This window comes from Geospiza fortis, unplaced genomic scaffold (assembly GCF_000277835.1).
Source record: "Geospiza fortis unplaced genomic scaffold, GeoFor_1.0 scaffold264, whole genome shotgun sequence".
NCBI classification, from domain to species: Eukaryota; Metazoa; Chordata; class Aves; order Passeriformes; family Thraupidae; genus Geospiza; species Geospiza fortis.
The window spans coordinates 4,982,942-4,998,457 of NW_005054332.1; the positions used below are offsets into that span (position 1 = coordinate 4,982,942).

At 34.4% G+C, this 15,516-nt stretch overlaps 1 protein-coding gene across 5 annotated transcripts in view; it reads right to left on the minus strand.

Moving 5' to 3' along the window:
- The window catches only part of MAP3K7 (mitogen-activated protein kinase kinase kinase 7), a 36,157-nt gene extending 22,102 nt beyond the window's left edge, over positions 1 to 14,055 (minus strand). For 3 of the 5 annotated variants that reach the window (XM_031057584.1, XM_031057586.1, XM_014307290.2), the window contains exons 1-10: positions 13,924 to 14,055; positions 12,261 to 12,326; positions 11,902 to 11,947; positions 11,102 to 11,240; positions 9,551 to 9,675; positions 5,876 to 6,004; positions 3,625 to 3,755; positions 3,117 to 3,198; positions 1,847 to 1,998; positions 1,096 to 1,255 (exon numbers count right to left, since the gene is read on the minus strand). In XM_031057584.1, coding sequence (XP_030913444.1) covers positions 1,096 to 1,255; positions 1,847 to 1,998; positions 3,117 to 3,198; positions 3,625 to 3,755; positions 5,876 to 6,004; positions 9,551 to 9,675; positions 11,102 to 11,240; positions 11,902 to 11,935 — 952 coding nt within the window. In that variant the 5' untranslated portion in view covers positions 11,936 to 11,947; positions 12,261 to 12,326; positions 13,924 to 14,055. Of the gene's footprint in view, positions 1 to 1,095; positions 1,256 to 1,846; positions 1,999 to 3,116; positions 3,199 to 3,624; positions 3,756 to 5,875; positions 6,005 to 9,550; positions 9,676 to 11,101; positions 11,261 to 11,901; positions 11,948 to 12,260; positions 12,327 to 13,923 lie in introns of all 5 variants that reach the window. The other 2 variants (XM_031057583.1, XM_031057585.1) reach the window with 2 other exon arrangements.
- Between the last annotated feature and the right edge of the window lie 1,461 nt (positions 14,056 to 15,516).

Below are 15,516 nucleotides of genomic sequence, written 5' to 3' on the forward strand. Positions count from 1 at the left end.
AAAACATTAAAGTAAAAAAAAATTAGGGCACGATAAATATTATTTCAATACCTCAGTATTTAATAAAACAAGATCCTGGAGTAATCATAACACAATGAAGAACAAAAATGAAATAGCCATGGTGCACGAGAAAGCCAGAATTTGGATGTGTAATTTCTTATTAATCGCAGCTACTCAACTACCTTAATTTTAATATTGGTATAAAAATACTCAAACAACTAAATAACCCTGAACTAACCAAAGTAATTTTGCTTAATTATTTAAATCTGTGCTTATATACCATAACACAAAAAACTTTCACATATGGAACTTAAAACCTGAAATTTACATATATTAACAAACAGTATCTTTGATGAAAAAAAGAGACAAGGAAGTGTTTGCCAACTGTACACATTTTTATTAATTCACTCTTCTGGGATGAATCAAGACTGCTTTCACCATAAAATTATGTATTTATACTTACAGATAAATTCTAATTCTCTCAAAGATTTAAGGTTTCGAGATGACAGTTTATATCTGAAGAAAACCTGGCAAAACACCTGTAGCTTTTTTTTTTTAACAAAATGCAATGCTTTCTTAACCTGGTGAATAAAATCTAATTACATTTCTCATTTTGAAATCTGTCACAGTGGATTTTTAAACTTATTTGGGAACATGAACTTTAAACCTACCTTTCAATTTCAAAAGTATTATAGAGACAACCCTGAAGAAAATGTTATTATATAAATAATTACACTAGCAGAGATGTAATAACACTATTTCAGATAAAAAGGAGAAATTGTGCATTTGGAATAGGACTGATATTTAGAAGTCTCATAACTCTTTTTTTAAAAAGGTAAAAATCTAATTCAACAAAACCTCTAAAACCTTTAAAATACTCAATTAAAATAGTCTTGCTGAGTGTATAACCATAAATAAAGTCATCCCCCCGCCCACAATTAATAAAGGACAATCAAGACTACAGGAAAACTTTAATTATTTTCATATAGCTACTGTTGTCAACTTTCTGTAAGACTATGCATGTTTTACATATTCCTTCCTCATTTATTTCTTTCCAGTTCTTTAGTCTACTCCCCAAACCTGATTAAATTTTACCTGTGATGGAAGCTATTCTTGCTTCTATTTCAGACATGTCAGCGCTCATCCTTTTGGCTTCTCCGGAAACAAGGGCGGACGGTGGTCGTGCGCGAACATCTGACAAGCTCTCAACACTGCTCCCACGAGATGGGGGCAAACTCAAACGGCCAGGGTCACCCTGTTTAACAGTCACACCTTGTGAAAACAAAATTCTGCACAAGCCCCTCCATAGTATGCACCAGTATGTTTCCACAGTATGTATTTTCAAAGGGACAAGATTTAAAATTCGTAACACAATAAATGGCAATAATTGGTATGAACAAATGAAAAAACTGCAGCTTTGAAAACAATCTAACTTCACAGAGATAAAAAAAACCAGCAGAATTAGGACAATATTGTCATGAGAGAATCTTTGAATTTTGGCATTCTATTTGAATTCTACTTCAAAATTCACCTAAAATGTTTAATCCCTTCATGTCATACGAGTATTTTGGTTATAAATTAAGGCAGCAATATTCAAACATACTTTTTAAATCTAACAAATCCCTTTAAATACATTGGAGATGTATTTAAAAGGATTTATTAGATTACAATTAGAGCTTTCCAGTTTACCTTTTTCTGTCCCTTTTCTTCTATATTCTTCTCCTATAACTAACTGGATCCAATTTTGTACTATTTTGAAGGACACATGTTTCAGAGCAGACACAACACTTACATCTACCCGTGTCCATTTTGTTATTATGGTTCAAAATTGCACCCGTTGGCTTACCGGCTGCTTGGCTGTATTTTTGATTTGCTGTGCCAATTTTGATTCTAAACGTTTAATAGTGTCATTGGTAGAAGCTCCTTGGAAGTCACTTGGCTCCATGTTAGCATCGCTCTTGTTACTTGTGTTTGTAGAAGTGATGTCCATGAATGAACCTAGAAACCAGAAACAAGGAAAAGCATTGGAGAACGTCCACTAAAAATACTGAAGTGCGTCTCTTCACTTTTAAAAACATTTAATGGAAGACAAGTAGCAAGACTGCTACAGATAATTTAGTATAAGAAGGAAGAGGAGTGAAAAAAGAATATGTATCTAAGTATGGTGATTACATTCTGAAGTCAATCTTTACCACTCTTTGAAATTTTTAGGGTAGCTGTTAAATTAACAACACAACAGCAACCTCATTCACTATTAATGACAAAGACCATCATTAATCACAGAGCAGGACAAATACCTGAAAAATATCAGCAAATATCATGGTTTGAAGTGATAAATTCACTTAAAATCATGTGCTGAGAGGTGGAGAAAAACTAGTAAAGTTAGTGAAATGCTAAAGCTGCAAAGATTATTTTAATATAAAGATCACTAAGCTGCAAAGTAGTCAGTGAAGCTTTATCCAAAATAGCAGCAATTTCTTTGGTGATAGAAAATAATTCAACCAAGCAGAGGAAGCTGAAGACATGTAAAATGAAAAACTACTTAAGTGGAAAAAAATGTGCTCTAAACAATGAGGAAACTAAATTATTTTTTTATTATTATTATTAAAAGCATTTTTTTGAGGGCAAAACTACCTGAAAGTCTAGCCCACATTTTGTTCCATTTGATTTTTCTTGCACTTATTTTAAATTACTGTATTTACTGCAACTTATCATAAAACAAATGCAATTTTAAATTGTGGAGATTGCAACTTAAATCAGATGCAGCTTTCAAGAATAGTGAAACATTTTAAATTGACAACTCCTAAACATTACATATGAGTAAAAAAGTGTCAATTGCTAGCAACATTCAAGGGGAAAAATGGAGACATTAAACCTGGGCATTTGGAGACAGCTTTTATTATAAGCTTTTTCTTCATTACAAGTACACTTCAACATAACCATTTGACTGAGAACACTAAGTATGAAGTATTAACAAAATAAATAGGGTCGGGTGATGCTTAAGATTTTGGAAGTATTTTCCATTTTGAGTTCAAAATCAATGTAAGAACATGCTTTACAATCTATCTGCATCATTTCATGTTGCCGTTCTTTTTCTCTAACCTATACAAATGTACCTGTGCTAGTGGCAGAGTTGCTTTGGCCTTCATCTGAATACTGGCAAGGATATTGCAGAGGTTCATCAGCTCCTGGAAAGTACTGTGAAAAACCAGTAATTATTTAATTAAAAAGTACAATTGTTTTAAAACTATTTAAATAGTACCTCATAATTTATAAGTGTAAATTATATATTACATTTATAATAATTTATTTAGAAGATAAATGAATGCAATTATTTTTAACAATGTAATACATTAGATACACCTATGACTTTGCTTATTTTCTCAAATCTATTATGAGTTATTATACCCCTTCAAAGAGGAAATATATACACATATATATATATATGTATATAAGACAAATGATTTCCCTTCAATAATTTGGTAATTTTTGTCAAAAACAGAGAGGCAAAAGAAAACACGCAAGCCCACCTCTGGAGTGGGATGAAAAGCGTACTTTTTGTACATCAATTTTCCAGCTTAATAGTTTAAGAAATTATTAAAATACTTAAATAAATTTTTATACCCGCATCAAGTGTGTCATTATTTTAACAATTTCCTCCATGGATGGCCGTTGTGAGGGATCCTTCGACCAACAACGGGTCATCAAACTCTCAATTGGTTTAGGTAAATTTTTGATCAGTGGTGGCCGAGTACCTGCAATTGAAAATAGAAAACACCTTTAAACTTTTTAAATAAACTCTAAAACAACTTAAAGTGTCTGATCTTGCTCCAGTATTTTGCTAAATAAATAAAGGAAAATGCAGAATTAATTGTAATCTGGATGAACTGGCTTGTACTAATTTTCTCTCTTACAAACAAAAAACCAACAAGAAAAGTTCCTTTGCACTACACAGCAGCAGGAGAAAAAAATCAAACTTTTCCCTCAGTACAGGTTTGAATACATTCACAGACTGACCGAATACAGCATATTACAAAGGCTAATGAAATGTTACTTCTTTCTGAAGAATAAAGTTCTAGGCCAAGTTAGAAAGCAAGTAATAACAGTCTTTGGTTCCTAATGCTGCATTCACAAGAAAAAATAAGTCAAAACAAAAAACCCCCCAAACAAACAAAAAACAAAATAAAAAAACAACAAAACAAAACAAACAAACAGAAAACCCCAAAAATACCTAAAGTATTTTTGAAAGCTGATTTTGAAAGCTGCTCCTAACAACATCCTGAGAAATTATCAGGCCCTGGACTACCAATTTGGTATGACTTTTTCATGGTCTATACTAATTTTTAGTAACATTTTACTTCAACTATTTTATAACTATTCAGCTTTTTTTGCTTCAAGTTCCTCCTCTTATTACAATTTCTATGAGAACAATTAATGGACAACCAGTTGTGCTGGATATATGAAACACAGTGATGGTTTGCAAAGAAAGCAGTAAGTATTTAAGAATATATTAAACAGAACAAGTAATACATGAAGTAAGAATGCCACAATAGTTTTAAGTGAGATGAAGTGCACTAACACTAACTAATTTCCTTCTTAAGAAAAAGGAAAAAATAAAGAAGATAAAATTTTAAAGCAAAAGTAGGTAGAAACAGTGAATTTTAAGGTATACTCCCACACCTTACTGAGGCTTCCTAATTTAGTACTAGATTTACTCTTAGTTTTACAGTAAATGCTTTTATGCAAGGCACATATCACTCCTAATCTCAACATCCAGTGCTCTTGAAAAACTGGAGAATCTCATTCTTCATTCAAAAATGGCATTTGCAAACATCTCTCTATATGCATTATTAAGACTATAATGTTAATTGATTGTGTCTCTGTCTGCCCCATTCTCTTCTTTGAATAGGATATGCCTGTGCCCACCTTATGCTTCTATCATTTACTACTGAAGCAATGACACTCAGGCAGAGTCCCAGCCTTCATTGCTTGTTTGCTAATTTTTTCTTCAAAAAAATTGGTGCTTGCCTTGATGTTGTCTCTTTGCATTCAGTGAACTACTTCACTACCATTACTTTATTACTCAAGAAATTGTTTTCCCATAGTGCCTAAAAACACAGCATAAAAAAATTACACCTCTAGCACGAAGATACTACAGCCTACTCTACACTACACTGACCAATGTTACACTACTGATTTAAAGAAAGCAGTCCGTTTGAACACAAACACTGTGTCCTGTTCATAGTCTAAGCTCCTGAAAATCTGTTCTGTATAGCACCTAGCTATGCAGAACAGATTTTCAGGAGCTTAGACTATGAACAGCTAGTAGAGTGCTGCTCCATGAGTGCAGGTACCTAGGCATAAAGGTAAAACCATTTAAACAGCAGAATAAAAAAAACAAACCCCAAAACACCATAGACGAAAAACAAAAATACCATTTTTAATATCTAATGTTCCTGGAGAATGTTTCCTAGGTTCTAAACACAGGGAAAGTTAATTAAAGTTACACATTTCTCGTAGTTGTCCAATTAAAAAAAAAGGTAAAAGAAAGACAATGTAGCTAATAAAACCATCATTCAGCCAGGTAAGAGGTTTTTCTCAGATCACTTTTAAAATGGAGTGACATAATAATGAGGACATTACTCTCCTTTGTTCATACACCAGTTACATGTAGCAAACACTGTAGCAGCCAAGTAACTCAAAAGCCACAGTGACACAAAGTGGCAGTGTCTATTTAGTCTTTGTGACAAAAATGCATATACAATGAAGCACAAAATGGAAACACTAGTAATTTAAAGCTGTACAGTTAAGAGTGTTCAGCAAATTTATAGGTCATATACACAACTTCAAATGCAATAAAGTATTTTCAACTCACCATTATGAACTGCCCACATTATTCGGAAAGCTGGACCACCAATCTCATCAAAAGGTTTCCTACGGGTGATTACCTCCCAGAGAATAATACCCCAACTGAAAACGTCACATTTTTCACTGTAATTGCTACCTGGAAGAAAGCCATCAATATAATTTGACTCTTTTCTATGTAACACATCAAAAAGAAATATAGCTTGAGCAGATCATACAGTCAGGTTGGAAAAGAGCTCCAAGATCACTGAATCCAACTTTTCACTAAACGCCATAATGTCAACTAAACCACGGCACTAAGTGTCATGCTGAGTCACTTCAATGCTTCCAGGGATGCTGACTCCACCACTCCCCTGGGCAGCTTGCTCCAATAAATAAACAGCTTTACATACTTACTTTCACTTCACATTTAGTTTGCTGAGAAAAAACAGTTTTCTAAAGCTGGCTGATTCATGTTAACTTAAATCTGAAATCACTTGACAGTATGACTGTTAAGAATGCCCCTCTCTGGGAATCAATCCTTTTCATTTGGAGTCATCTTGAAATGATAAAATGCATCACTTTTCTTATATAACATAAACTGCAATTTATTAGCTTTTAAAAATCTCGCATTCAGGGTTTAATTGATTATGTTTGCTTCCTCTAAATATTCTTCCATTCACTTCTTCCAACCTTAGTTACAATACGCCAGCCAATAACATCTGTCATATCCATTACTCTTAAATAATTACAGGTCTTCAGAAGAACAACTAAGTTACCACATGAACGAAACAGAAGAGTCCTCAATTCCTCACCATCTTATTTCCTCCTTGTTTATTATTCTTATTCTTTTTGTAATGTCATTACTTAATTAAAATTCTTTGACCATAAATTCAATATTTCTAAGACTCCTGAGGTGCTGAAGACAGGTTGGAGATATAGAATAATAAATAATAAATAAAAATGTTCAGAGGCTACAAAGAAAGAATGTATGCTTTGCAACCATAACTCATGCAAATGCTAATAAGAAATGTGAATGGCTAATGACATGCGAATACATGTGTAAATATGAATTATAGGAGATTTGCTCACCTATCTTCAAACAAGGATTAAAATTGGCATATAGTGGCCAAAAGATTTTTTTTGTTTATACCTAATCAGAAAGCATTATTCAGACTAATAATTTCAGTAACAGTGGAATTAAAGAAGTCTAGTTCCATGTGAATACCCACCATATAGCAATAGTTGCAATAGGCTCCATCCACTACCTGAGGGCCAACTTCCTCTGCCCCCATACCTCTGACAAACTGCAAGGTAAACAGCCTGTTCTCTGGTCAGTTCTTCCAGTCCAGCCAGTTTGCAAGGCAAACACAAGAAACAGGCTGCAGCATGAACCACAAGCCCTCCTTTAAGTGAAGGCACTAATTTGGACTTTACAAAACTCTCTAAGAGTGTGGATCTCAAAAACTCTTTACACCTGTATCAAAGTAGCTGAATGTGGCCAATGAGTTCAAAAGGTACGAAGAAGAAAAAGTCAGCTTTATCAGTCAGCTTATTTTCAAAGATGCTGGTGGAAAAAAGTCATGTAAACAATAGCAGATCACTAAGGAAAGCAAAACAGTCTCATCTATGCAGTCACAGAACTTCTGTAACACACAGCCTATAAAACTAAAGTAGTACTATTCCCCTATTTGAGCAACTGAATTCTACATTGTGCCTGAGAAGTCTTGGACTAATTCTGAAAAGTGACAGTCCAAAAGAAGTGAGAAAGTATTCTGTATTGTTTCCTTATTATCCTAAAGAATTTAATTTTTTTTAAAACCATTTTCTTCTAATGGGAGTTCTTATATCAGAATTGCTCTCTTTTACTTCATCCTGATCTATAGCATATTGTTTTTATTTAGATTATTTGATCTGTACTTAGGTTTAAAATGGGGGGAAAATTCTTAATAGTACAGTGACTAGTTCACTAAGCAACATGTTCTGCAACAGATGCTTTTCGTGCCTTTACTGTTCTCACCTAGAAACCTTGTACTAGAACATCACCAAATTAATATTAGCCTTTATTCCATTGTTGAATTCTGCTGCAGTAACACAAGCAAAGAAATTTTTAATAACTTTGCCATTTAAAGTGGTTATTTTTAGTAGTTTAATAACTGTTCCAAGAGTAATTTGATATGCTGCATTGTAGAAGATGCATCATACTAGATTCTTTCCTCTCCTTGATACTTGTGTTTTTATAATGATTTGTCTATTTATCAGTAAATGCTTTCAGTTAAAAGCACATAAAAACAACTGTAAACTGAAGGCTTCTTGCACTGTCCAGTAATAACTGCAATACAAGGTTTCTTTCTACCTTGCTGGATTCATACACTAGAGGAACTAGGATATGAACTGTAAATCCCTACTACAATACACTTATTTATATCCATTTTATATTAAGATTTTTCACAAAAAAATCTATCTTTAACACTGATTGTTCAATTGCTTATTTCTAAAAGAAAAAAAATCTCCTATTTATACAATTTAATCTAATAGAAAACAAGTGTTAAGAAATGAAGCAGTCCTGGCTAAAAAAATAGAGAAAGTGCCTGAATGTAAAACAACATAATGGAAAATTTTCAGGCATCTGAGTGAAACAAATAATCCTCCAGTTGGTACTCTAAGCAATATGTGGAAGAAAATGGTACCTTCAGAACATAAGTTCCAAAGGTGATGTTTGGGAGGAATCCTAAAACTATATATGGACAGTCTCTGGAATAAGAACAGTAAAAAGAAAAGAGGTCACCTAGATCCAGAATCTGGGAAACCACTGCTGCACATCGGCACTTGCCAAATATATCAAATCAAGGACACCTGCTTCCTAAAGCAGGAGGGTGACTCTTCCAGACCATTGCTAAATTGCATTGATAATTAAGGTACAGACAGATTAAAAGGTGTTTAGTCTGCAATTTAATATCTATGGGTTTATTTCTTTGATAATCATGCAGCAATTATAGGTATCTAATTATCAAGTATCATTAGTCTTCCCCAATTACACTCCAAGAAATAGCTTGTTTTTCTACATAACCAAATTAACTGGTATTAACAAGTTCCCCCGTATGTAGGAAAGAGGAAGTACATCAAATCTCTAGATTACACAAAAAGCAGATGAAGATGGGAGTTACAAGAAAGTGGGGGATGAAAAAAGAAGCAATTATGTTCAATTTAGACTCTAACAGGGAAATTCTAAAGTTAAAAGCTAATCAGAGTAGGGAGTGAAAGTAGTGACAGTGTATTTAAATGACAGAAGAGTTTGAAATGATTTAAGAATCTTAGAAACAGCAAAATTGTGGGGAAAGAGCCCTCTGGCTGTATTTTACTGACTTACAAAATAAGGAACTGCTGCTGTCTAAAGGTACTCCTAATGTAAGTATCAGTAATGACAAATAAAGGTTCTACCTCTTCACATAAATAAATATCTAATAATAACATGAGAGAATTGGTTCAGTGCTGTTCTTCAAACCTAGGCACAATTATTTGACAATATACACTTGCAGAGATTTTTAAAGAAATGTTAGACTTCTGTGAAAACTCTTTCAGTTGTCACCTCAACTTTAGTAAATTTTATTTTAAAGACTACACGATGCTCTTATTCTTACACCACAGTAATTCACAGTTGCATCCCTATAAAGAAAATGTAATATTAACACTGAATTTTTATTACCTTCAAAAACTTCAGGTGCCATCCAAGCAGCACTCCCTTTGTTGTTGGTCATGTGTGTTTGAATATCACAGGCTGTACCAAAGTCACAGATTTTTAGAACGGTCCCCCCAGCTACCAAGAGCAAACTGTCAAAGAAGAAAAAGGATATTAAACCACTTTTTTTTTTTAATCCCAACAACTATCATTCTTATATAGGTGAATATCTTAGGCTTTGTATCTCAGGGCTTTGTTTTATAATCTGGGAAATAAAGAAGGTCGTTTGTGTCTAATGTGAACATATTACATATTTTAAAGTAACCCAATATATGATGCAATTTATTAATATTTCTATATGCTAGATCTTAAATAAATATCTTTAGCCATAGTAAACTACTAAGCATATACTGACAAAAGCAGACTTTCAGATGCCAGGGGCTGAAAACCAACAAATGTGTAACTATTTTACCAAAAGAAGAACAATCAAGACTCCCACCAATGTCAATCAATGTAGCAATTTATTTAAATGGAAGCACTTGAAGTTACATGTGAACTCTCTAAATCAAAACTGGGGAATAGAAAGGACTAAAGATTTAACTTGTGGCTTCATGTTATAATTTTATCTGGTAATAACTGCAGATTACCACCAAAAAGGGATGATTCTGCTGATCCTCAAACATCTGTTTCTATCTGATCTGTGGAGCCAGATCTGAAGCTGTAAAATGAGCTGGATAACAAACTGACTGGGTAGGAAACTATTAAATTTTGTTTTGGTGGAAAGTGATGAGAGCTTCTAGCAGGGGTAGTGGAAGCAGAAGGAGGGGATAAAGGAGGATAGCCATGTGGCAAAAGAGCTCTAATGCAACAGATTATATATGACATTAGAACCAATCAACCCCCCCACAATGTTCTCTTATTGAACACCACAACCATTCCAAAACTGGAAGATTTTAAATGCCTCTGATGAGAAACCCTATTCCTAATAAAATCCTCTTCCATGATGGATACCTGGGGATGGATGTAGGGGGAGAGAATATAAGAAAATCAAGATAGCGTAGAAACTAATCTTACCCCTAAGGAGTTGCAGCTAGGCCAATTATAAAAGATTAGGAATAGGCCTGACTTTAACATGCCACAGGTGTAACCAATGAGAAGAAGAGTGCTATAAAAGAGTGGGGTGGCTGGATGAGAGGGGAATTGGAGCCAGGTGGTTGCTTTATGAACAAGAAAGAGTCAGTGCTCTGAGGTGCTGCCCCCGAGAAACACCAAGAAGGTGTGAAACTTTTGTGATAAGGAAACAACAGTATGGAACCCCTGCAATAAGATGATGACAGATACCCTGCAGGAGCAGGGTATTTTTCCAGTTGAACAGAAAGTAACTAAATACAGTTAATTTTTTGTATCATAAGCCATCATTCTGCAACTGAAGTTTCATATGCGCAGCTTTCATTTGGAATACAGTACATCTAAAAGTTAGTACCAATTAAAGGTATTTCTTATAAATGCAATAAAATTATTGTAAATGATCTTAAATACCAATTGCAAGAAAATATGAAAAATGAAGATTAAACCTACTTTGGTGGTTTCAGGTCTCTGTGAATTAGAGCCTTTGGTTTCATACTGTGGAGATATGCCACTCCTTGGGAACACTGTAAACACCAACTCATGGCATGTGCAGCAGTGTAATGAGGCAGAGGTTCAGCACCATGCAGCACTGCAAAACAAAGGCACAAACTAAAAAGAACTTTATTGCATATTACAACAGATACAATGGAGTTAACAAAATACCAGCCAGAAAGCTCTATGGAATCTAAGTAATCACCAACACCTCATTACTGAACTAAAAATACCTTTCTGCAGACTGTTAAAATAACAGAAATGTCAAAATATTTCCCATTTTTTAGTACATTTTCCACAATAATTTATGTTAAAATTCAATATGAAAAGTGTTGCTTGTTCTCAGCTATCCCTGGTAAAGTCTATGTTAAACAAATGCCCAGGGAATTTACAAATTAAGGAAGAATGTTTCAGATGTTCCACTGGAAAACCTTACATTACTTGTATAAAACATAAGAAACTGCTATCAAGAACAAACCAGTGAAGTGAAAAGAGGTTTTAAAAAGTACACTCTTTTCTCCTTAAAATTATTTTAAGAATTTCAAAGAACCATATAATAGTTGGAAGAGATCTCTGGAAGTCCACCAAGCAGGTAAAGCAGGCCACCTCCAGCTGTTTGCCCTGGACAGCGTTCAGGTGGCTCCTGAATAGCTCTAAGAATGGTCTCTATTGAATTTCATATTTATGAAACAATTTGTAGTTTACATGTTTGCCCTAATACTAGCACTTTAACTCCAAGAAGCTGAAATGATACTCACCATTGTATAGAGAACCTCCTTCAGCATACTCCATAACAAGACACACCTTTGTGGGGAAGGGGACAAAAAATAGGCATATTTTCAATGCAGAGGCAGAAAACAGCTTTTGTAAACTGAAAGGGATGTTCTTTGAGAGCAGCTGCAAAGCCCCCATACCCAAGCTAATGGAAAATACATCAGTCAGTTTGAAATGTTTGTATTTACATGTAAGAAAAATCAGTTTTACACTTAGTTCTCACTGGAAGTTAGAAAAATATATAAAAGATACATTTTTAATATAAAATACACGTTCTGTGCATTGATGCTTGCATATGTTAAGCTAGTTACCTTTTGTCATATTGACATAAGCTATAACTTACTGGGTTTAGGCAGGCTCCATATAATTTGACAATATTGGGATGGTTTACCCGTGACAGTTGTCGAAGCTGCAATACAAATCACAGTTTCAAACCACAGGAAAAAAAGGCTAATGCTTTATTTTCATAGCTATAAATAATACACCACAACAGCAAGTACAGTTTTCTATGTCTTCGTAACTCCAGATGGTGATTTTACGTATTACAAGATTTATGTCACTCTTTGCATTTTAATTTATGTAGTCAGGTTTGTGTCAAACTGGACATGTATTTTAAAAGAAAGTTTTACGAAATTATGTTTAAAGAAAGTATCTTTGTCAGGCTATAGTAAAGTCACTCAAGACACAAGCACTGTGCAACTATGATGTCTATAGATTTGGTGCTCTTCCTGAAGCCTTCAATTCTGGGACTACATAAAAATTGTCTGATTAAGTTAAAAAAATCAGAGTCATATTGTCTGTTTTGACAGTATAGAGGACAAAAGTTCTGAAGTCCCCAAGCCCACAACCCCATAAAATAATTAAAATGACACAGTTCCAAGAACCTATTACTGTTTGTACTGACAACTGCATTATTTTGCATTTGGATTTTTTTACTAGTACACAGTAGAAGCAAGCAAAAAGCAGTTTTTTTTCCTATACACAGACTGCTGAAGTACTTTGCGCTGTCTTCAGAGCAAATGCTATTTTTTCTATGCACTTCAGAAGATCCAAAAATCAGAATGAAATATTTCAACCGATGCTTGCACTGAGCAGGATTTCCCAAATAGCAGTAATTACTGAAGCATTTCTGGGATTATCTACTCAGATCTCTTTTGAGCACAAAAATCCCGGAAGACTGATCAGATTTACTTAGTGTTAAACCAGACTCAAATTAATAACCTTAAAAACTTTCCATCATAATGAACAACATATAAATATTTACAGAAAGGCCTACTACAAACATGTTTTATTCAGCCCTTTCAGTGTGTCACATTTTGTAAGAGTTAGTTTGAAATTAAGTTTTATTTTTAACATATCTTGTGTATCCTGAACATTCTAAGCTATAACTGAATAAATACTAAGCAGCATGTCACAATGTATGTCATTTTTAATTAAGCTTTTGATTCTAGAAAATATTATGTATCTTGGGAAGTTTATCAGTGTACCTGAACTACTCAAGACATTTTCAAATAAGCAGTCATTGAATGAAGACAGTAATTGCCTTTAAGGTAGCAATGTACTTGCATAGAAGAAAAAAAATGTATCAAACTGTATTAGAACTGTTGAAAAACCTCAGAAACAGTTTCAAATATCAACCTGATTGTACTGGAGAACCTATGCTGTGGCCTATGGAAGTGTTAATCAGGTTCAAGGCTTTGGTGGGTATTCCAGCTGCACCCTGACTTCACACTGGGACAGAATCTAAGAACTGTTATTTCCCTACTTGTGTGCCCTGTCTCTCCCACACTCTTGCTTTTCAGCTTTTATGAGAAGCAAACTAAAGGAGCTGCAATGTGCTTTGACAGGTCTCCTGTTCTGCAAGACAAGGGTCCAGGCCTGAACTGGGTACGGCAGGCAGCATTTTGCTTGTGATAAAGACATAGCTTTTAGTACACTGAATGCACCCATGAATTTCAGGAAACAAGCCCTACCAAATCTTATATTTTCCATCAAACATACTGTACCTCTACAATGAAGGCTTTTCTTTCAGATTCACTTTCTATCTGTTTAATGGCTACATCTTTAGCTCGCCATTTTGCCTTGCAGACCACACCAAAGGCTCCTCTTCCAACAACCTAGAACAAAATATCAAACACTGGAGTTAAAATTTGAAACAGTTTCATTCACTGTGCAGGACTTCAAAAACAGAAAAAAAAAAATAATTTAGAAAACTGAAGATACACAGGCTTGAGTTTTGCAGTAGGAATTGAATACTATGCTATTAAAGCATAACTAGTCTTAGCTAAGCTTGCTCCAGAGATCATTTAGGCAAGAATTGGAAAACACACATACAAAAAAAATTTATTACTAATGTGCAGTGACAGTATCTCAGAAAAGTATTATCTCAATTATTTAGAATATGATTTGCTCAGAAGAAAATTAGAGGAATGAGACCTTTCTTTTTTTTTTTAGGTTTCACCCCTGAAATGACATCTATCTGCTGTATTTGTTTATTCTTGCTAAAAAACAGCAATTACGACTTCTGAAATTTAGATGCCTACATAACTGCACAGGACCATGATGAAACTGGGACAAGATGTTCCATGTGCTCAAAGTTCAGTTCATTTTCTCACAGATGACTCAAGAGTGTGATAGCAGTAAATTACCCTGCAAGTCCTCCAAAAAAGTGTCTATGAACTAAGTTATCCCTATTTCTGTTGAAGTCTGCTTTCTAGCTTATTTGGAATTAACACTGCCTAAAACTATGGAAAAAAACAACCCCAGACAAGAGTCATAACTCTTCACTATAATGTTGCAAAAGCAGGAGTAGCTGCTTCTGCATACTATAGTGTTCGAGTAATCCTTAACCTTTGCTGTGAAGAAGCTCCAACACCACCATTATTTAGAACAGCTCTTTGAAACCAAGCATAGAAATAAAAGCAGGATAGAAAGAAGGTCACTTTCAATTACTGGTGAATTACACATGATGTTTAATTGAAAATCCACTTCTTTTAATTGTTCCTCAGAGGAAAAATGGCAACATACAGGACTAATGACAAAACATTTATGTGAGATGTAAAATTGAAATGAAGGTGTTGCCAAAACAGCGACTGCAGCCACTACAGGAAAGCACAGATAAGTGCGTTGTTACTCATATGCTCAAAAGAAAATGATGAGGAGGAGAAAACCTAAGGCACACACAGGCACAGAAGGAAAAGGAGCTCCTCCAAACCCAAAAAATGCAGGGCAGGCAAGATGAGAAGTAGGAGAGAGGAGGAGAAACAAAGCGCTGACTACCATTTATGTAATCCTTGGGTTAGGGGCTTACTATGTGCTTTCCAAATAAATAAACAGTGAAACTGATTTCCCCTGGGAATGGGATGGAAAGGGCTGTAGATGCATAACTCAAGACCTGCTAAACTGTCATGATGGATATGAGAAAGTCTGCAATCAAGGCCCCAATTTGAAGAGATGAAAAATATAAATTTAAAAAACCCATCAAAGTCTTGCATTAAGAAAGATAAAAAAAGGGAAATTATGCTTAATAGTTCTTAGAAGTTTCATGTGAATATAAGGTACAGCTGCCCCTGACAGCCATGGTGATCAAAGGCACTTTC